At 47.5% G+C, this 20,533-nt stretch overlaps 1 protein-coding gene across 1 annotated transcript in view; it reads left to right on the forward strand.

Moving 5' to 3' along the window:
- Positions 1 to 20,533, forward strand: part of CORO2B (coronin 2B) — a 79,483-nt gene that overhangs the window by 39,834 nt on the left and 19,116 nt on the right. The window contains exon 3 of the mRNA XM_082198627.1: positions 18,049 to 18,165. Within this exon, the coding sequence (XP_082054753.1) occupies positions 18,049 to 18,165 (117 nt within the window). The remainder of the gene's footprint in view (positions 1 to 18,048; positions 18,166 to 20,533) is intronic.

The following is a 20,533-nucleotide window of genomic DNA, read 5'->3' on the forward strand; positions in this document are numbered from 1 at the left end:
CACAATCAATAGTTTGTGTATGTGTGTGAGAGAGACACATGGGGGGGGGCAGGGGGAAGAAAGAGAGAGAGATCCCTAACACCAGAGCTGATAATCCCATCAGACTCTACTGGCTGGTCTGAATCTATAAACAGCCAAATATAGACCTGGTGGGGATGTTCTTTATCCCATTTCAGCTGGGACTGTGCACCTTTCCAGGTGCCCTGCTTATCAAACATTCATCCTGACCTGTTTGCAAAACATTTCCAGGGAAATGCGATGATGTCAGCTATTCATTGAGCATATAGCCTCATTTGTTTGAAGAGGTTACACAATGTTACATTGGCAGTGCATTTCCCCATCATTTCCCCTATCATAAAACATTGTGTGTGTGTGTGAGAGAGAGAGAGGGGGGGGGAGGGATGGCTTTGTTGCCCCCAGAGTGCCAAATCAGCTTTACGACCTAAATTTGCTGGAGACCAGGGTTCAAATCATCACTTGCCCATGAAACTCACTGAGTGACCTTGGGGGTTGTTGTGGGGATTCAAGAAAAAGGGGGAGAAAACCCTGTGCTCCACCTTTAGCTCCTTGGAGAAAAAGGTGAGTTTTCAATGCAATAAATAAATAAATAGAGCCCTCTGTTGCACAGAGTTTTTGCCAGTGCAACTGCTCTTGTGCAACATTAAAGCTCACCCTTCCACTTGTGTTAGCAGACAGAGAATGCTGGATTAAGTTCATGTTCTGGAAGCACCCGACATCTTTGCCACGGCATTAGCAATCAGTTATCCACCTGGTTTTCCATTGTCTGTGGCCAACAGCCATCACAATGTAATACACAAAAACAATACAGTCCAAGAGCTGGGGTCCTCCAGATGGCCTTTCCTTTCAGATTTCATCCTGATTTGCATGCACAAAGTTTCGGTGGCAGTTAGATCATATCCAGCCTTCGGAGAGTACTTGTTCCGATTTGTTTGCAGGGAGGTTATACGACAACGAACATTTGTCCTGCATTCATTCTGATTTGCTTGCAGGTGTTTATGCCTTGTCACTGGCCATTCATTCAACCTGCATTTTTCAAAGCATTTCCCATAAAAATCTTGTGTGTGGATTTGAACACCTTACTCCACTTTAAACCTGGAAACCAGAAGTTCCAATATGTGACTGAATCACTCCCACAGAACACAGAGTCTGGAGGTGACTTATGTTAAACATGTCACATTTCAGAAATGCAAATGGTCAAAACATGGACTTGTAGAGCTTTCCTCCCAATTTGTTTAGGGCTTAGAACAATCCTCCTGGCAGTCAACATGGATTTGCATAAAAAGCAGTCCATAACTTTCTCACTGCTGGTGTATGTGAAGCTACCCTACAGGCAGCAAACCAATCTACATTCATAGAGTCATAGAATTGTAGAGCTGGAAGGAACACAAAGGGTCAGCCAGTTCAAGCCCCTGCACTGCAGAAAGTAGCCAGCAGCCATCTAATTTTGAAATCAGCTGAATGTCCACCTAAATAATTCTGGGATGAATGCATTACTTTAAATCAGCCATGCTAGCTAGGGCCTGATGAGCATTCTAGTCCAGGGATAGGCAACCTAAGGCCTGGGGGCCGGATCTGGCCCGATCGCCTTCTAAATCTGGCCCACGGACCGTCCGGGAATCAGTGTCTTTTTACATGAGTAGAATGTGTGCTTTTATTTAAAATGCATCTCTAGGTTATTTGTGGGGCTTGCTTGGTGTTTTTACATGAGTAGAATATGTGCTTTTATTTAAAATGCATCTATGGGTTATTTGTGGGCCATAGGAATTGGTTCATTTCCCCCCAAAAAATATAGTCCAGCCCACCACATGGTCTGAGGGACGGTGGACTGAAAAAGGTTGCTGACCCCTGTTCTAGTCCAATGCATCTGGAGGGCACCAGGTTGAAGAAGGCTGGTGTCCTCTGTCCCTGCAGCCCCTGCCTGCATGAACTTTTAATTCCACCTGAGACAGATTTGAAATTGGATTGTGCTAGCCCACCACTGTCCATAAAAACATACTGATGGGCTGCCAGACTCTGCCCCTAACCCCACCCACCCATGTACAGGGAGTGGCCTTATGTGCATCTGTGAAATGGTGGAGGGAACAAGGTATTTGAACTCACTTGGAGAAGGGCCATAGTTCTGTGCAAAGTCCCAGATTCAATCATTGGTACTTCTAGGTAGGGCTAGGAATGTCTTGTGCCTCGAACCCCAAACAGTCATTGCCCGTCTGTGTAGACGGTACTGAGCAATTTGGAGCAACGGGTCTGACTTGGTATATATAATGCAGCTTCCTAGGTTTCTAGTTGCTGGAGCTAGATAAAATCAGGGGCGCACCTTGCTGCATTTGCATAATTAACAGGTGGGTTGGGAGAACAAAGAAGGATTGGATTAGTTTCTTTGCAATCAGCTGGAGTCTTTTGAAATGAACAGACCCCTAATTAATATGCTTCTATATTTAGCAGAAATAAATTGAGGTAGCCTAGAAACTACCGAGAGCAGCCGCTTCAGCTCAGGAGTCTAAAGTCCTTGCTGCGATATTCTGGCGAGCTTTTATTAAAATGTCTTTCTTCCCCCTCATCCAGTACATTGCCTTCTCTCGGGGGACATATGTTCCCCTGCTGGCAGATCAGAAATCTTAGCTACTTATGATAAAAACCTGCTCCCCTGTTCTTACTGGAAGCCAGAAAAACTCCCACTCAGCAGACTGCAAGGCAGCTATGGGGGAAAAAAGCCCCACATGAGAAGTTTGGGGGAGAAGATGCGAGCTGCAAGAGACCTACCGATTCCTTAACCTAGACACGGCCAGGATCAAGAGCGAGAAGAAGGGAGATTGGGAATCTACTGCAGTAGATTGCTGAGCATTTCAGTTTTCAGGCAGGATCTACTTTCATAGCCGGAAATTCAGGTTGCAGAATGTTAGGTGATTGGGAGGCTAAACGTTAGAATGTAAGAGAAGCCTGCTGGGTCAGGTCAAAGGGAGCCCAATTAGTCCAACATCCTGTTCTCACAGTGACCAACCAAATTTGCCTGTGGGAAACCCACAAGCAGGATCTGAGCACAGCCCTGTTTAGGGAAGTTCTTAAAACTGATGTTTTAATGTATTTTTAACCTTCTGTTGGAAGCTGCCCAGAGTGGCTGGGGAAACCCAGTCGGATGGGCAGGGTAGAAATAATAAATTGTTGGTGGTGGTGGTGCTGGACCATAAAGAAGGCTGATCGCCGAAGAATTGATGCTTTTGAATTATGGTGCTGGAGGAGACCCTTGAGAGTCTCATGGACAGCAAGAAGATCAAACCTCTCCATTCTTAAGGAAATCAGCCCTGAGTGCTTACTGGAAGGGCAGATCCTGAAGCTGAGGCTCCAATACTTTGGCCACCTCATGAGAAGAGAAGACTCCCTGGAAAAGACCCTGATGTTGGGAAAGATGGAGGGCACAAGGAGAAGGGGACGACAGAGGACGAGATGGTTGGATAGTGTTCTCGAAGCTACCAGCATGAGTTTGACCAAACTGCGGGAGGCAGTGGAAGACAGGAGTGCCTGGCGTGCTCTGGTCCATGGGGTCATGAAGAGTTGGACACGACTAAACGACTAAACAACAACAAGGTTTCCGGCAACTGGTATTCAGAAGCATTCAGGAGGCAGAGCATAGCCATCATGGCCAATAGCCACTGAAAGTCTTTTCCATGAATCTGTGCAATCCTCTTTTGAAGCCATCCAAGTTGCTAGCCACCACTGCTTCCTGCAGAAGTGAGTTCCATAGTTTAACCCTGCAGAGATTTCCTGCAACAAACCTGACTCCCCCTCCCTCCAATTGGCATTTGGGAAAGTGATGCAAAACTGTGCAGCAAAGCGTTGAATGGCACTTGCTTTGATGCAACCTCATCTAACCTGCCCCGCAAGCAGACCAGAACGAATGCTGATGAAATAGTCGGTGTCATCTCATCTCCCTGCAAAGAAAGCAGTGTGTGCATCCCCATTTACCAGCATCCATTGCGCTCCCACCACTGGTTTGGGAAGTGATTTAGCATTACATTAGCTGCAATCCATATCTACCTTGTATCTATCCTGTCCTTTCTTATGAAATGCTCTGTTTTAATGTTTTCCCCACCCCGAAACCCCCCAGCTTTGATCTGAATTGAGGAAAAGAATGGCCTGTCTGCATGTTAGGTTGGTAATGTGTACACAGCCCAATTCAGGTTGACGGCTCAGTGAGTCTCAACTGCCCAACAGCAGCAATAAGGAAACAAATTTGCTCACCTGTATTAGACTGCTGAAATGAGGGGCGAACAGGAGTGGAGCTCTGTCTTAAAGGGTATGAGCTCAGTTGAGTTCTGATCCGCAAAAGAGACTTCTCCTGTTCAGAAAGTGCTAGGAGGCATCCCTGTTCTTTAATTCTATCTGTAAGCCTTTTTGCACCTGGGTTGTACCATCGTTGGGTGCTGGGCTAAAACAAAGCAGATCAGACAAGCGCTTCGGCTAAGAGCATGAGAAGACATTCGCTATGAATTTCCCAAGGAGTAAAGGATGTATGAGGAGAAAATACTCTCCTGGGTTGTAACTGTTTAAGCCCGGAGGGATTTCATTAGAACATAAGAAGAGTTTGCAGGATTGGACCAGTGGCCCATCTCGTCCAGCATCCTGTTCTCATGGCGGCCAAGCAGGGACTTGTGGGAAACCTGGAAGCAGGATTCGAGCGCAAGAGCCCTCTCTCCCCTCCTGTGGTTTCCAGCAACTGGTAGTCAGAAGCATTGTTACCTCCAACTTTGGAGATAGAGCGTTGGCATCCTGGCAAGTAGCCACCGATAACCCTCTCCTCCATGAATTTATCCAATCCTCTTCTAAAGCCAACTAGATTGGTGGTCCTCCCTGCCACCTGAGATTTGGATCCTTTGCCTAGAATCAGATGGAAAAGACACCTCAGTGAAATTATCCGGTGGGAACTCAAGACACCATCTTCCCTAAGAGAAGGCTAAACAACCAGAAGTCACTTCTTCTGTCTTCTGATGGTGGCACTGAAATTAGAGAGAGGCAGTGTACTCATTGAGATCTCGTAACTTGAGATTTCTGGCAGGGCAGCAGGGTGGGGGCAGCAGTGGCAGGGAAGTGAAAGCAGGGTGCCCCCTCAAGCTCGGCAGTCCCTCCCCCCATTTCCTAAGCATAAAGGCCCATTTCATTCCCCCAATTAGCTCCCCCGATGAACCTCTTCCTAAGCTGCCGTCTTTAATTGGGTTGACTACAGATGGAGGGAAGTACAATCAGCGTTCTAATTGTGAGACGCAGCTTGATTCCGATTAATATTCCAAAAACAAGGTACATGAGCTGCAGTTGGGAGTGACTCTCCTGTCTCTTTGCCACTGAATCTCAACTCCAGAGTCATTAATATAGCACTTTAGCATCTTTTGTTGTTAACCCCTTGTGGTCAGAACAGAGCATCCATCTTGATCATCAAGATGTCCCACATCTCTGGTTTAGGAACATACTTTTTTTCCTAATCACCTGTTGGCTGAAATGCATTTTTTCATACTTGCCAATAACATCTCCGGGGGGTTGATGTGGACTGGGTTAATGAAGGCGCTTGACTGGACACACTGAGCAAGCATCTTTAACTATTTGTACATGGAGACGACATCACACAATGCTCATGCAGATCTCCATAGGGATCCAAACACAAAAGAACCAAACTTGTCGGCCTCCGCTTTAAAAGCAAACTATAGATTCACTGTGCAATTTGTTGCCCCAATGCAGAGTTTGGTTCTAGGCTACATTCCCAGAAAGTGTACCATTTGGGGGTTCTGGAGCAGTGCTTGTAAACACTTAGAACCGTAGTATTGTAGAGTTGGAAGGGATCCCAAGGGTCATCTAGTCCAACCCCCTGCAATGCAGGAATCTCAGCTAAAGCATCCATGACAATCCAGTATCCTGTTTTCACAGGCGTCAGCCAGATGCCACAGATTTAGAGGGCATCTCATACCTGGAGAAGAATGTTTCTTTTGATTCAGCCTTTGACCTTTCTATCTCCTCAGAAGTCACAGGACCAGAGGAGTTCATAATGCCAGCACCTTTCCAGCCTTAAGACATTATAGACACCAGCTCAGATGCCATAATAGATGCAGGTAATTCCTTTGTAGCAGGACAGCCAGTCAAAAGAGGCATGATAATAGCTGTCAATTGTACAAGTCCTTCCTTGATGTGTTTATTTGTTCAGTGGCTTCATCAGGGTTGCCTTACATTACCATGATTTCAAAGGCAGAAGTGACGTCCAGGGAGAATTTCTGAAAGGTGGCGCTTTGTCCTGTATCTTAGGCAAGTCAATTCAAAAATCATATTTCTGTAAAAATAAAAAGCCAAATAAGTTCAGGTTTTCCTTAAAAAGACTCAGCAATTTTGGGGTCTTCCTAAAAAGAGCTCAACAACTTTCAAGGTGTCCTGGCGTAACTTTTTGAAATATGGCAACCCTAGCTTCATGCTTGAATTTTCATTTTGTGGTTAACACCAGGAAAGTCTAATGGTGGAAAGTGTTCTACTGGTGCCCAGCAGAGTCACTGGAGAAGAGATGGCTTTGCGTGCAGGCTATGTTCTTGGCTTGAGGCGAGCTAATTACGTTCCATCGTGGTGGGGAAAATAGGAGGGAGGGAAGGGCTGTTGCTGAGAGGCAGGTCAGCTGCTTTGCATGCAGAAGGTCCCAGGACCAATCCCCAACAGCATCTCAGGGACTGAACCTGGGAGTGTCCCCTCCCTGAAATCCTGGGCAGCCACATGTCTAGTCAGCGTGGACATTACATAGCTAGATGAACTGGTGGTCTCTGTATAAATAAGCTCCCTCTGTTTCTGATGTGTATCCTATCAGCTTTAACATGCTTGCTGCTTGCCTCTGAACAAAACCTCCAGCCCCTCTTTTCAGAGACACGTTGGTTCACTGCTTGGCTCACGTGCCCCGAATATCTTAATTGCCCCACAAATTCAGATCCTGGAATCAGCATTTTGGAGCCATGGAGAGATTTGAAAGGATCCTGCAATTATCTATGTACTCTCTGTGGACTGTTTGACCTCTTCCATCCTGTTTTAATGTGTAGGCAGTGCTATTAATAACACACCCAGATGGGATTATATTTGCAGCAAGCTGAGTCAAATTTGGTGCAATGAAGAAGTCGTGTGCCCCCCTTCCAGTCTCGAACATTCCGTATCTCACTTTTAAAACAGTGTGTTTTGTTTTGTTTTTAAATGCATTTTATATCCCACCTGTTTCCTCCAAGGAACTCAAGATAGCATACGTGGTTCTCCCCTTCCTTATTTAATCCCACAACGGCCCTGTGAGGTAGGCTACGCTGAGAGACAGTGACTGGCCCAAAGTCACCCAGCAAGCTTCATGGCTGAGTGGGGATTTGAACCCCAGTCTAACACTCTAACCACTATGCCACACTAGCATGATACAAGCTGCTTTACACATGGCATTCAAGCAGCAGGTTCTACTCTTGCCATTCTGACTGCAAAAGCACAGTGGAATATGTCAGTTGACCCCCATGTCAGAAGGCCAGACAAACTGAAACGAGTCTGTTAGCCGTGGTTACTGAATTGCGGGGGGGTCAGACTAGATGCCCCTTCAGCTCCCTTCCAAGTCCATGATTCTGTGAGTCATGTCACCGCTGAAAGGTGAGGCAGTTCTTCTTTAGTCTCACAGATAAGAAAAACAAAGATAAGAATTGCAAAGTTGGAAGGGACCCCAAGGATCATCTCGTCCAATCTACTTCACGGAAGAAGAAGAGTTTGGATTTGATATCCCGCTTTATCACTACCCAAAGGAGTCTCAAAGCAGCTAACATTCTCCTTTCCCTTCCTCCCCCACAACAAACACTCTGTGAGGTGTGTGGGGCTGAGAGACTTCAGAGAAGTGTGACTGGCCCAAGGTCACCCAGCAGCTGCATGTGGAGGAGCGGAGACGCGAACCTGGTTCCCCAGATTACGAATCTACCACTCTTAACCACTACACCACACTGGCTCTCAGGAATATGCAGCTGTCCTGTATGGGGATTGAACCTGCAAGCTTTTCAGCACTACTCTCTAACCAACAGAGCTATCCAGGCTGTCAAAGGCGAGAAGGACTAGGGAAATTAGGATATTTTGGGCAGCAGCATGCAAAGAGAAACAGGGTCTGCCTTGAGCATGTAGGCTGAATGACTGACAAGTGGGGATCCATTTGGATGATTGACGTCCGCCCACGCAAGCAGCTCAGCGCTAGGAGCTGGAGGCAGAGGGGCATTTTTTGACCACATTTTATAGTGTGTAAAATGTGCCATCTGGGTAAGAGAGGAGGATTGCTTTAACTTTGCAAGGTATGGCTTGTCTGCGCCAAGTGATGTCAAAGATAATTTTGTGTGCGTCCAATGAGGGTTTCCATAGCAACATTTAGCATTTAGACGGATCGAGTGGGTACCCAGAATGGTTGTCATTATGAAAAGAAAGAGAAGAAGAAAACCTGGCTGCTAAGTGAGAGCATTTTGTTTTTAACCATTTTAGTCTCCTTCCCATACAAAGGGAGGGGGGAACCCTAACCTGTGGTCAGTGTGATGTACAAACCATCACTGAAGAAGCATAATGGTAATGAATGGGATCACGCGTTATGTTGCAAACCATGTGTGGGAGGTCAGCATGCCTTAGAGGGGGTCACTAATGTCTTTGGCCCCAAGGTCACATTTGGAATTTGGAGAGTGGCCGTGGGCACCACCCTCTCCAATTCCTTCTCCAACACAGCGCCTTCGCCAGCTCATGTTCTCTCACAGACTCAAAGAGTGGAAGCACAATCCACCGACTCAGCTTCTCCAAGAAGCCTGGGTAGAAGTTAGAGCCAACAGAGTTTGCTTGATTTTACATGAGATTCTTCTCCCCCTCCTAAGAGGTGACATGAGAGCCATCTTCAGATACACAGAAGCTTGTTTTCTGCTTCCCCAAAAGAGAGGATTCAAATGACAAGGAAAAGAGATTCCGACTAAACATTAGGAAGAATTTCCGGAGGGTGCAAGCTGTTCAGCAGTGGAATGGATGACCTCGGAAGGAGGTGGACTCTCCTAGTCAGAGGTTTTTAAATAGAGATTAGGTGGTCATCTGTCAAGGATTCTTTAGCTGTGATTCCTGCATTGCAGACGCGGGTGGCGCTGTGGGTTAAACCACAGAGCCTAGGCCTTGCCGATCAGAAGGTTGGCGGTTCGAATCCCCACGACGGGGTGAGCTCCCATTGCTCGGTCCCTGCTCCTGCCCACCTAGCAGTTCAAAAGCATGTCAAAGTGCAAGTAGATAAATAGGTACTGCTCTGGCGGGAAGGTAAACGGCGTTTCCGTGCGCTGCTCTGGTTCGCCAGAAGCGACTGAGTCATGCTGGCCACATGACCCAGAAGCTGTACACCGGCTCCCTCGGCCAATAAAGCAAGATGAGTGCCGCAACCCCAGAGTTGGCCACGACTGGACCTAATGGTCAGGGGTCCCTTTACCTTTACCTTACCTGCATTGCAGGGGGTTGGACTAGATGACCCCCGGGGCCCCTTCCAACTCTATAGTTCTATGATCTGCCAGAGATGTCATGTGATCCAGAGCCTTGGGCCTCTGGCTGTGTCAGGCTGGCCAAGTGGGTTTCGGGGGGGGCAGGGATACCACTCCATTGTGCTGGGATGGGCATGACCTTTCCCATATGGCAAGGAAGGCTCTTCCTCTGCTCTTCCTGCTGGAGCCGTTCCTGTAATTTGACAAAGGCCAATTGTTCCCAGCACAGCTGCTGAAGAAATGAAGCTCTATGTCCTATCGCTGCTGTGGCTCCATAGAAAAAGAAGCTACAAGTTTAGAAGATGTTTTACATACACTGCTCCCCTCAGTCACTAAATTCCAGGAGGGGGGGGAATGATTTTAAAGCCTTTTTGAAAAGCTAAAGTGCTCTTCGCCAACTTGGTGCCTGCCAGGTGTTTGGGGCTACAATTCCTATCAGCCCCAAATGGATGGGAGTTCCAGCCCAAAGCATCCAGGGGGATATTTTAAACTTGAAACCAAAGTTCCACGTTTGAACTTATCCAAATTTTGCCACAGAGTTCTCCAGCCAACCATGGTGTTCAAAGGTGTGTATACGTAAAGTATACACGCAAGAAATGCATTGATTCATGGAAATAGCATGCAAAGTTGCATTATATTTGGAGGCAATCCTTTGGGGGGGGAGTGTGCATCCGTCCAAATTGCACAAAACATGCACATTGGGAGAAGTTTGCTGATGAATTTTCATTTTCATAAGGACCTCTTTTTTTAAAGGGGGTGGGGAGGAGAAACAGATGTGGAGAAGCAGAGAACTGAATTTCAGATGGGGGGGGGAGATAAACTGCAAAAATCTGAAATTGAGAGCTCGGACCAATTCCTAACCCTAGCCCACTCCCTTTTATATATCCCATATCAAGATCCCTCATCTTTTAATCAAATTTCCTGAGACGGGCTTGGGCACAATTGTCCAAGTTTAGCAACACACACAAACACCAACCCAGCTTGACATTCCAAGAGGAAGAACTGCATGTCTAGGAAAGCAGAAATAAAAATGGTCTGAAATGCAGCAGGGGGATGTGGCTAGTGAAAGCACACCCTCTTTCCTTCTCGCACTGTCTCTGTAACGCCTGCAACAATCGAAGGTCTTGTTCTGCACGAAGTGGTCCAAAGCGATTCCTCCTGGGTGTGCCAAGGAAGTCAGCCTGATATGTTCCATGAGCTTCAGTTTCCGTCGCCTGCTGCCATTGGCCTCCTTCCATTGCTGCTATGGCCTTAAGAGAATAGGAGAAGGGAAACAGAACATAGGAAGATCCCTGCTCGATCAGGCCTCTGGGGGCCATCCAGTCCAGCATCCTTTTCTCACAGTGCCAGCCAGGTGCCTCAATGGGGAGCCCATAAGCAGTGGCAGAGGAACCCTCTCTGGTACCCGGGGCAGGATGCTGAGGGGTGGGACGAACTGCCCGGTGGTGCACGTGTGACACCCATATGGACTGTGCTTGTGCGGCAGCCCGTGCACTCCATACAGGATGCCACACATGCGCACTCCGTACAGGATGCCGCAAATGTGCACTCCGTATGGGATGCCACACATGCGCAGTCCATACAGGCTGCTGCTCGTGCACGCCGTCCATATGGGCATCCATATGGGCTGCCGCTTGCACAGTAACTGTACGGGCTGCTGCGCGAGTGGCATCCCATATGGATTGCGCACGTGCGGCATCCCGTATGGAGTGCACACACACGGCAGCCTGTACGGATGTCCGTATGGATGGCGCACGAGAGCGGCAGCCCCCACACTGACTGCACGCGCCCTCAGCCACTCTACAGCTGGGGGGAGGCAGGGGCCATGTTCCATGAGCTTCAGTTTCCATCACCTGCTGTTTAGTCTGAATACCACACAATATTTTATTCATTTAGATATACATTTGTTCTCTTTACTTATTCTGTTTGAAAGCACGACCAGCATTTTTAAATGGGCACAAACTGCTTCAGAAACATTCCCTGGAATGGAATGATGTTGTAGACAGCAACCAATCTGTGCTGTACACGGCCAACCTTGGCTGAAAATTTGCTGAGCTGCTTTTCTCTACACTTGACAGGTGGGGGCCCCACCCACTTGTCAGGGTTACCCCATCCTGGGGGGTGGAGCTAAAGGGCTGGTCATCTAGGCCAAGAAGCTTCTTCGCCTCTGCAACCTGATGCAACAAACCTACTTTTGATTTTTAAGGACTATCTGTGGTTTGGAAGTTGACAGGGAAATAAATACACTGAAAAGTGTGGGGTGAAGGAATTATTAACAAGAAGATGGATCGGACTGAATGTTCAATATAGACCTCTGCATAAGCTTTGTACAGGCAAACCAGGTTGGATACCCAGTAAACTAGCCTGGAGGATCCCTTTGTGTTTACTTTGGCCCTGATTCTGCTGCTCTCTGCAAGGAGAAGCTTAGACTCCTCAGTCAACTATTTCCTCCTGTGTCCCTTGCCAGGCTCTGCAGTGAAGCTTCCTTCCAAGGCAGTAGCAAGGCAGCTGCAGAGCATCTTGAGAAGCGGGAGGGAAGGAACAGATGGATGTAGGCTGCTGCTCTCCTTTCTGATGGACAACAGTCATGAAAGAGCAAAAAGGTCTCCCCCCCTTTGCAGCTGCACTTGGAGCCCAGTGGATGTCTGGAAAATAATGTGCAGAATTTCAGGGCTGCTGGAAACCAGGTGGCGATGGTTTGCTGCTTTCCGGCAAAGGCTCCCTCTGGCCCTACCAATCTGGTACTGCAGGAAAGAGGCTTGCAGGAGACTCTGGTGTTTGAATCGGGGATCAGAGCCTCCAAATATACAATGCTGCAGTCTGAAAGCGGCGTAGTAACTACAAGACAAATGATGAATGACTGCAGAGCATCTGCTTTGCATGCTGAAAGTGGGAGATCACTGACTAAATCCCACTGCTAGTCAGCACAGAAACTACATGGTAGACAATGCTGAGCTGATGTACCAAAGGATCTATTCAGTAGAAGATCATTTCCTCTATCCTTAAGCAATCATAAGAACATAAGAAAAGTAGTCTAGTCCAGCGTCCTGTTCTCACAGTGGCCAACCAAACATGCCAAACCCACAAGCAGAATCTGAGCCCAAGAGCCCTCTCCCCTCCTGAAGTTTCCAGCAACTGGTGCATTGCTGCATCTGATCATGGAAGCAGAGTATATAACCATCCTGGCTAGCAGCCATGGACAGCCCTCTCCTCCCTGCATTTATCTAATCTTCCTGTAAAGCCATTTAGGTTAGTGGCCATCGCTTCTTCCTGTGGGAGTGAGTTCCATAGTTTAGCCATGTGCTGTATAAAGAAAGACTTTCTTTGATGTGCCCTGAAATCTCCCAGCATGCAGCAGCAGCAGCATTGAATGTCCATGACTTCTAGTATTAAATTAATAAGCAAACTTCAAGACAAAGTGCTTAGTTTTCTCTCGTGGGGCTTCCATTCGTGGGTCATCATCTCCACCCCCTAATAAAATGGAATTAGCTTGTTAAGGGAGTGAGCGACAGAGGGGAAAGAAGGTCACGGAAATGTTGCCAAATGCTTTCCTGCAACGATGCAGTCAATGGAATTTGTTTAATCCTTTAAAAGCAAGCTGAATTCTGCACCAGGGAGCCAATGTCTCGTGTCCACTGCACCCTTGGGGACCTGTGCTGCCCACACTGGCCTGCCCTTGTCATTCTGGAGTGACTCCCAAACCAAAACATCTCTGAGAGAAATGAGCATCTGCAAGAGGTTGGGGGCTCTCTTGGCCAGAGCTTGTATTTAGGTTGCTTGGCAGCAGACCTGACAGGCCACATGGTAGACGGGCTAATCTCTCGCCCCTTATCTCTGCTCCCCCATCTGCCAGGCATGTCCTCCTGTGTGACCTTGAATGCCTCATTTTAGGGGAAGGGAGTGGGAAGGGGTGCAGAGAATGAAAAGCGCAGACATCCTCAGCTAGCAACTATTTTAGTCTTTGCTGGGCTCTGCTGCAGTTTCCTGCACTAGTGCAGGCATAGGCAAACTCCGGCCCTCCAGATGTTTGGGACTACAATTCCCATCATCCCTGACCACTGGTCCTGTTAGCTAGGGATGATGGGAATTGTAGTCCCAAACATCTGGAGGGCTGGAGTTTGCCTATCCTGCACTAGAGTGAAAAATGAAGCCAGCCGTCAGCCTCTCTCTCTTTTCACCAGCAAGGCTGGAAACTGGCAGCAATGCTTCTGAACACCAGTTGCCAGAAGCTGCAGGAGGGGAGAGTTGCTGTTGCACTCAGGGCCTGCTTGCATGTTTCCCAATGTCATGTCTGGTTGACCACTGTGAGAACGGGATGCTGGGCTAGACCTTAAGGCAGTCTCTTGTGATAGAAGAACCTCCATGCCCAGGGACACTCTACCTCTAAATACCAAATAATGGGGAACAACAATTGGGAGAGTGGCTGTTGCGCTCAGGTCCTGCATCCAATCAGGGGCATCTGGCTGGCCACTGTGAGAAGATGCTGGACTAGTTGGTCCACTGGACTGATCTAGCTGCAAGGCTTTTCTGATCTGTGTAAGGCTTTTGCATTTCCCACATCTGTAAGCTGGTTGAAAAGGCTGCATTCCCATGCAGCTTAAGAAAGGCAATCGCACATTTCTTCTCTTCATTCCAGCTTACCTGGTTTCTTAGGCTTGCTGGTGAAACTCATGCTTGATTCTTTGTGACTAGGCTTGGATACCCAAGAGCAAAATCCAAGGGTGAAGGGACGGCGCTGATGCATTCCCAAGACCAAGTTCCCCCAAGATTTAGACAGCAGTGGGCCCCCACCATTTCCGTGCATATGGTGGAAGGGAGGAACCAGCTATTTACTAATTTACTAACTGAAAGTTTAGCCCTTTATTCAGTTTTGTGGCTGCAAGCAGGTCAGATTCCCTTTCCAGGCAGTTTATCACCTTTCTGGTGAGAGTGATGAATCCACGACTTTTGTGGTGACGAAGACTGCATTTCACACTAGAGACAATAACAGTAGGTTAGATTTTCTCCTGATCTTATTTTTGCAAAGATGCTTTCCTGGAAAGGCTCGATGGACCTTGACCTGCAGGTGACTTTCCCCCTTGTCTTTTTAAATATTTTTTTAAAGCAATCTAAAAACAGGACTGTCATTCAGGATTATATGAAAACATGACTGAGCTTTTCTTGAATGTAACAGGATAGCTCAGTCGGTACAGCATAAGACTCTTAATCTCAGGGTTGTGGGTTCGAGTCCCACACTGGGCAAAAGATTCCTGCATTGCAGGGGTTGGACTAGATGACCCTCGTGGTCCCTTCCAACTCCTATGATTCCATGATGCTATGATTCAGGAACGGTAGCTGTTCGGTGGCCAGATATATCCTGGCAAAAGAGCTGGTGATTGTAAGGGTGCTTGATGGCACCCTCTGCTGGTTAAAACCTTGCTTAAACTATCCTCTCGAAAATTGTTTCTCTGTATACATTGATTCAGGCAAATAATCCAGTTTAATGTGGATTAAATATCTCTTTCTCAGCTTTTGAAAATAAAGCTTGGGCTTGCTTTGAAATTGCTGTCACTCCAGCCCACATAGGACTTTTCAGGACAGATAAAATAAAGTCTTTATTCGCACAGCACACAGTTGGTTAGAGCATGGGGCTGATAACGCCAAGGTTGCAAGTTCAATCCCCGTATGGGGCAGCTGCATATTCCTGCATTGCAGGGGGTTGGGCTAGATGACCCTCAGGGTCCCTTCTGATTCTATGATTCTATGTCTATGGAATTTGCTCCCACAGGAGGCAGTGATGGTCACCAGCTTGGATGGCTTTAAAACAGAGGATTAGATAAAAACTCATGGAGGAGAAAGCAGTTGATGGCTACTAGGGATGCGGGTGGCTCTGTGGTCCAAACCACAGAGCCTAGGGCTTGCTGATCAGAAGGTCGGCGGTTCGAATCCCCGCAACGGGGTGAGCTCCCGTTCCTCGGTCCCTGCTCCTGCCAACCTAGCAGTTCAAAAGCACGTCAAAGTGCAAGTAGATAAATCGGTAGCACCCTGGTGGGAAGGTAAATGACATTTCTGTGTGCTGCTCTGGTTTCTGCAGAAGCGGCTTAGTCATGCTGGCCACATGAACCAGAAGCTGTACGCTGGCTCCCTCGGCCAGTAAAGCGAGATGAGAGTTGCAACCCCAGAGTCGTCCGCGACTGGACCTAATGGTCAGGGGTCCCTTTACCTTTACCTTTTAGCCAGGATGGCTATGTTCTCCCTCCACTGTTGGAAGCAGTGATGCTTCTGAATACCAGTTGATGGTATTCCAAGAGGGGAAATTTGTCCTGTTTGGGGACTTTCCATTCATGCATCTGGTTGGCCATTGTGAGAAGAGGAATTGTTCTCTCTGGCTTGCTTCTGTAGGGAGATTTGAGGACCCGAGCCCTGAAGAAGAGCAGAATTTAGTTCTGCAAGTGGATTAAATCTTCCAGATGCCCCAGTGGGAATCCCACAAACTCAGCGGGGGATGGGAGGAGAGGCTTCCCTCCCTTACCTTCACAAATGGAAGTCAGAAGCATTGCGATGGGACTGGATGGGACAATAAATAGGAGGGAGAGAGAGCCATGCAATGCTGGGGAGGAGAGAGTATTCCCCATGCTCCTTGCTCCAGAATAGCTTCCTCATTTAATACCTGGCCACTGCACCACTGCTGTCACCAACTGGGCTGGCAGCTTCAAGAGGTTTATCTTGATGCACAGCAAGCCCCTGATTATGCATTTCCAGGGAGCTCGAGCATCTGCCGCTGGCTAGGTGTAGCCCATTTTGTGGTTGCAAGAGGCAGTGTGGTGTAGTGGTTAGAGCGTCGGACTAGGACCCTGGAGACCAGGGTCCTAATCCCCACTTGGCCCTGGAGTCCTTGGGGGCCAGCCACTGCCATCCCTCAGCCTAGCCTAGCTTACAGGGTTGTTGTGCAGATGAAATGAGGAGAAGCCACCTTTGACTCCTTGGAGGGAAAGGTGGGATATGAATGCAGTGAATAAAACAAAGTCTAGCTGTCTTAGGTAAGAATATGCATCTGTGCTGCAACAGCAGCACAGTGGGGAATATCAGGCCAGGGAGCAAAATGCCCCCAGAGCTCTCCACCTGGCCCTCCAAATTTTCCCAAGCCACCCCCCCTCTTTGCAGGCCTTGCCCCTCACCAGCCTCACATCACACTTTCCGCAAGTGATTTTGCCTGGCTGGAATTTGCCCTTGACTTGTGAGGGTTCCCCTTGCTTGCCTGGAAGGATGAGGGGGTAACAGCGTGCCTAGAAACTGGCTTATGGCACAAAGGTAACATAGACATCAGTTGCTCCGCCCACCTTTGCCTCTGGTCCCACCAACAACCACCATGCTGCCCCCCAGAAGCTTGCCTGGTACAGAATGTGGCCTTCGGGTCCGCAAGGCTTTCCCATCCCTGTGCTAGAGGCAGGGCCAGATTTAGGGTTGATGAGGCCATAGCTACTAAAGGTAATGGGGCCCTTTATATGTCCAACTGTCCTTTGTCAACAACAAATTGGCACTGTTTTTTGTGTTGAATATACGCTATGTGGTAATTTATGGACCTAATAGGTATCTAAAACCATTTGCACATAACAAACTATGTATTTTATCAAAGTAATTGTTGAACTGAAATTTTATTTTATTTGTTTTCTACCTTATATTCTAGAAATGTACATCCAGGTGTGTGTGTTTTTTTCATTTACATTTTTTTAGGGGCCCCAAGAGAGTGGGGCCCTAAGCTATAGCTTGTTTAGCTTATACGTAAAACCGGCACTGGCTAGAGGGAGGGTTTTGTTTTTATTTTTCAAAAAGGAGAATTGCGGGAAGTCACATGGTGTCGCCGGGAGGGGAGAGACTATTCAGAATCCGTCCCCCTTTCCATCCACCCACCTGGTCTGGTTTCATCTCCCTGCCTGTCTTCTCTCTGCCATCAGAACAGCACACTTCTGTGTATTTATAGATGGCAAGACGCCCATCCCTGGATGAGGGGAGCTAAGGAACTTTGAAGCGGTGAGATGTGAAGCGATGAAAGGGGAGCCGCATTAAATGAGCCTCCCAGTGAAGCAGTGTCAAAACAGAATCCCTGGTACACAGTAGAAATTACCTGCAAGTCTGCCACTATCTCCAGCAAACCTTTGAAGCTCTTGACATTGACTGAACTTCAAAGCAGCCCTATCCTTGCAAGAAGGCCAACTCTTCCAAATCACAATCCGGCCGCTCCTTTCACCGTGACTTTGTTTGTGCCTCAGCCAACCCAACAACCTCACCCAGACTTTGTGGAAATTACCGAAAAAGAGCCCGCTCAGACACAGGACTTTAAACATTTCCGGACTTGTGGCACATCGTCTGGATGAGACCCCAGTAACAACGACAACATAAATGCTTCTAAACCGAGTACTTCCAGTGCCTTATTTGGGTCACAGATGACTCCCTGTTAATGGCAGGCAGCGGTCTTGAAACATTTGTACTTGAATTGTTGAAAAGTTGCTGATCCCAAATTCTTGCTCTGTTTTTGCAGACTGGCCGGATTGAACCAAACTACCCCAAAGTGTGCGGCCATCAGGGGAACGTGCTCGACATCAAGTGGAACCCTTTTATTGAAAACGTCATTGCATCCTGCTCTGAAGACACCTCAGTAAGTAGAAAGCAGCAGAATGTACTGCCTGTTTCAGGGGAAGAGGGTTCAAAAGGATTATTGGGGACCCTTCAGAGTAGTAGAACTTCTGCAGGTGTTTTCTGCAACATGTAATTGATGCAATGAGAGTGCTTTAGTTGTGGACTTATACTGGACCACCCATAGGTTCCGCAGCATTGCTGTGTGTGGAGGGGCACCATGACAAAAGCTGGACATTAGAACGTCAGAAGAGGCTGCAGGATGAGACCAGAGGCCCATCCAGTCCAGCGTCCTGTTCTCTTTTTTTTTTTAATAAAATTTTTATTTGGTTTTCTGCTTTTATAGAAACAAAACACACACAAAAAAAAGACAAAAGACAAAGACATGTATAAAATCAGCAAATCCCGGTTTCATAACCTTGTTCCCTGACTTCCCCCCACCTCCCCTCGTGCATCCCAGTTTCAAGATTATATCAGCAAGTTGGTATTTCTCCTCTTAAGCATCTTATTTATCTTATTACTTCTTTTATAATAAAAATTGATTTTCCTAAGTTGGACTTAAGTTCTCTTCCATCGATTTTCATTTTATCTTAATTAAGAGTCATATTGACCAAACCTAAAAGTCTTAAGAGTTTTTAAGAATCTCCTCTTCCCTCCCTCCCATCCCCGGTTTATGTCCCTTCCAAATAAAAATCCAAATTCGAGATTCTCAGCCTGGGTTCCTCACGTCCGAGGCTTTCAAGTCTCTTTCAGTCCCTCTCCGCCTGTCCTGTTGGTAGTCCTTTATGTCAGTCGTCGGGTCTGGGAAAAGTTCTTTCACCATCAAAGTATATCCTCTTCCCACAAGGAGATTCAAAAGTAACTGCTGAAAAAATTCCACAAAGCCTGTATCTTCAAAATCAAAGTCCAAACGGAGGCCCCAACCATATTTCTTTATTTTAAATTCCTGTATTCCATTTTGTCCCGGAACCTCCTCCTTCTTCTTCTGTGTCTTTCGCAGACTTGTGGTGGGTATGTTCCCAGCGTCTCCTTGCTTGTGTTCCACAGATGTCAGCTTTTGGTTGTTGCTTCCCAAGATTACTTCTTCTTTTTCTTGTTGTTTAGTCTCTTCCACCTCTGTAGATATTGTTTCCCATTCAGCTGTGGATTCTTTCTCATTCAGGTCCTCAATACAAAGAGCAGAGTTGCCTGTTCCCAAGGTCATAGTCACAAGTTGTTTATTCATGGCCAAGCTCTGCTCTTGTAAGATTCCCACCAATTGAAACATCCTTTCGATTTCCACTAGTAACTTTCCTTCCACAGCCATTGTATCCATTGTAGTTTCACAAAATTCCCCCTAGGGGGAATCTGGTTACTTATTAGCTTTTTCACCAACAATCCTTTAACTAATTATTATTACTTTGTTTCCAACAGCTTTGACTCAATTGTAACTCGTCTTAGTCCAGAGGGATCTTAAATAGCAATTTTTCCACTTTAAACCGCCCGTTTGGCAGCTTTGACAGCTGTCAAACTCCGCAGCTCTTACACAGGCAGAAAGGCAGGACGTTCCCGAGCCCGGGAGGGGGGGTTGTTTAAAACAAAAAGAAGGTTTCCAAAACTCCACTCTCCAGCCCAAAATTTTCTTTAGCTAAATCTTGAAAGTTAGTGTCCTTTTTAACTTACCCCACCAAGGGTAGGCTCTCCAGCTTAGCTCTTGTGTCGTTGCTTAGATCGTCTGCAAGGGGGGGGGTGCGGACTTCCTTTTAGCACACCCCCCGGTCGTCTCAAATTCACAGGATAATATTCTTAAAGTCCAATTCCGTCTTACTCACGGGTGATTCTTTCGATCCAAATTTCAAGGAAGGAAGTCAGCGCTCTCTGGTCATGGCTCGCGGCTTCGCTCCACCGAGGTAGCGATCGACTCTCAGTGCCACGCCACCCCCGTATCCCCTCCGCAGCCTTTAAAAAGGCTCTTCGCGAATCAGGGGGGGCGCTTAAGGCACCCGCCGAGTCTTCAGTCCGCAGGCTTCCGCGCCAGCGGTTTTTAAGGGTCCCCGTGTCGCCGGCGCGGCAAAGACCCGTCCTCGGTAGGGCCGATTCCCTCCGCAGCTCGGAGGGAATCCGCCATTTCCAGATTGCGTCAACCCGGAAGTCCCCCAGCGTCCTGTTCTCATGGCATCCTGTTCCCAATGGAAAACCCACAAGCAGGACCTGAGCACAAGGGTACCCTGCCCCGCTGTGGTTTCCAGCAACTGGTATTCAAAAGTATCTCTGCCTCCACATACAGAGGAGGAGCCATCCTGGCCAGAAGCCATTGATAGTCCTCTCTGCCATGAATTTGTCTTATTCTCTTTTAAACCCATTTAGGTTGGTGGCCATCACTGCCTCCTATGGGACTGAGTTCCATAGTT

The sequence above is a fragment of the Podarcis vaucheri genome (assembly GCF_965113315.1).
Source record: "Podarcis vaucheri genome assembly, chromosome: 14".
NCBI classification, from domain to species: Eukaryota; Metazoa; Chordata; class Lepidosauria; order Squamata; family Lacertidae; genus Podarcis; species Podarcis vaucheri.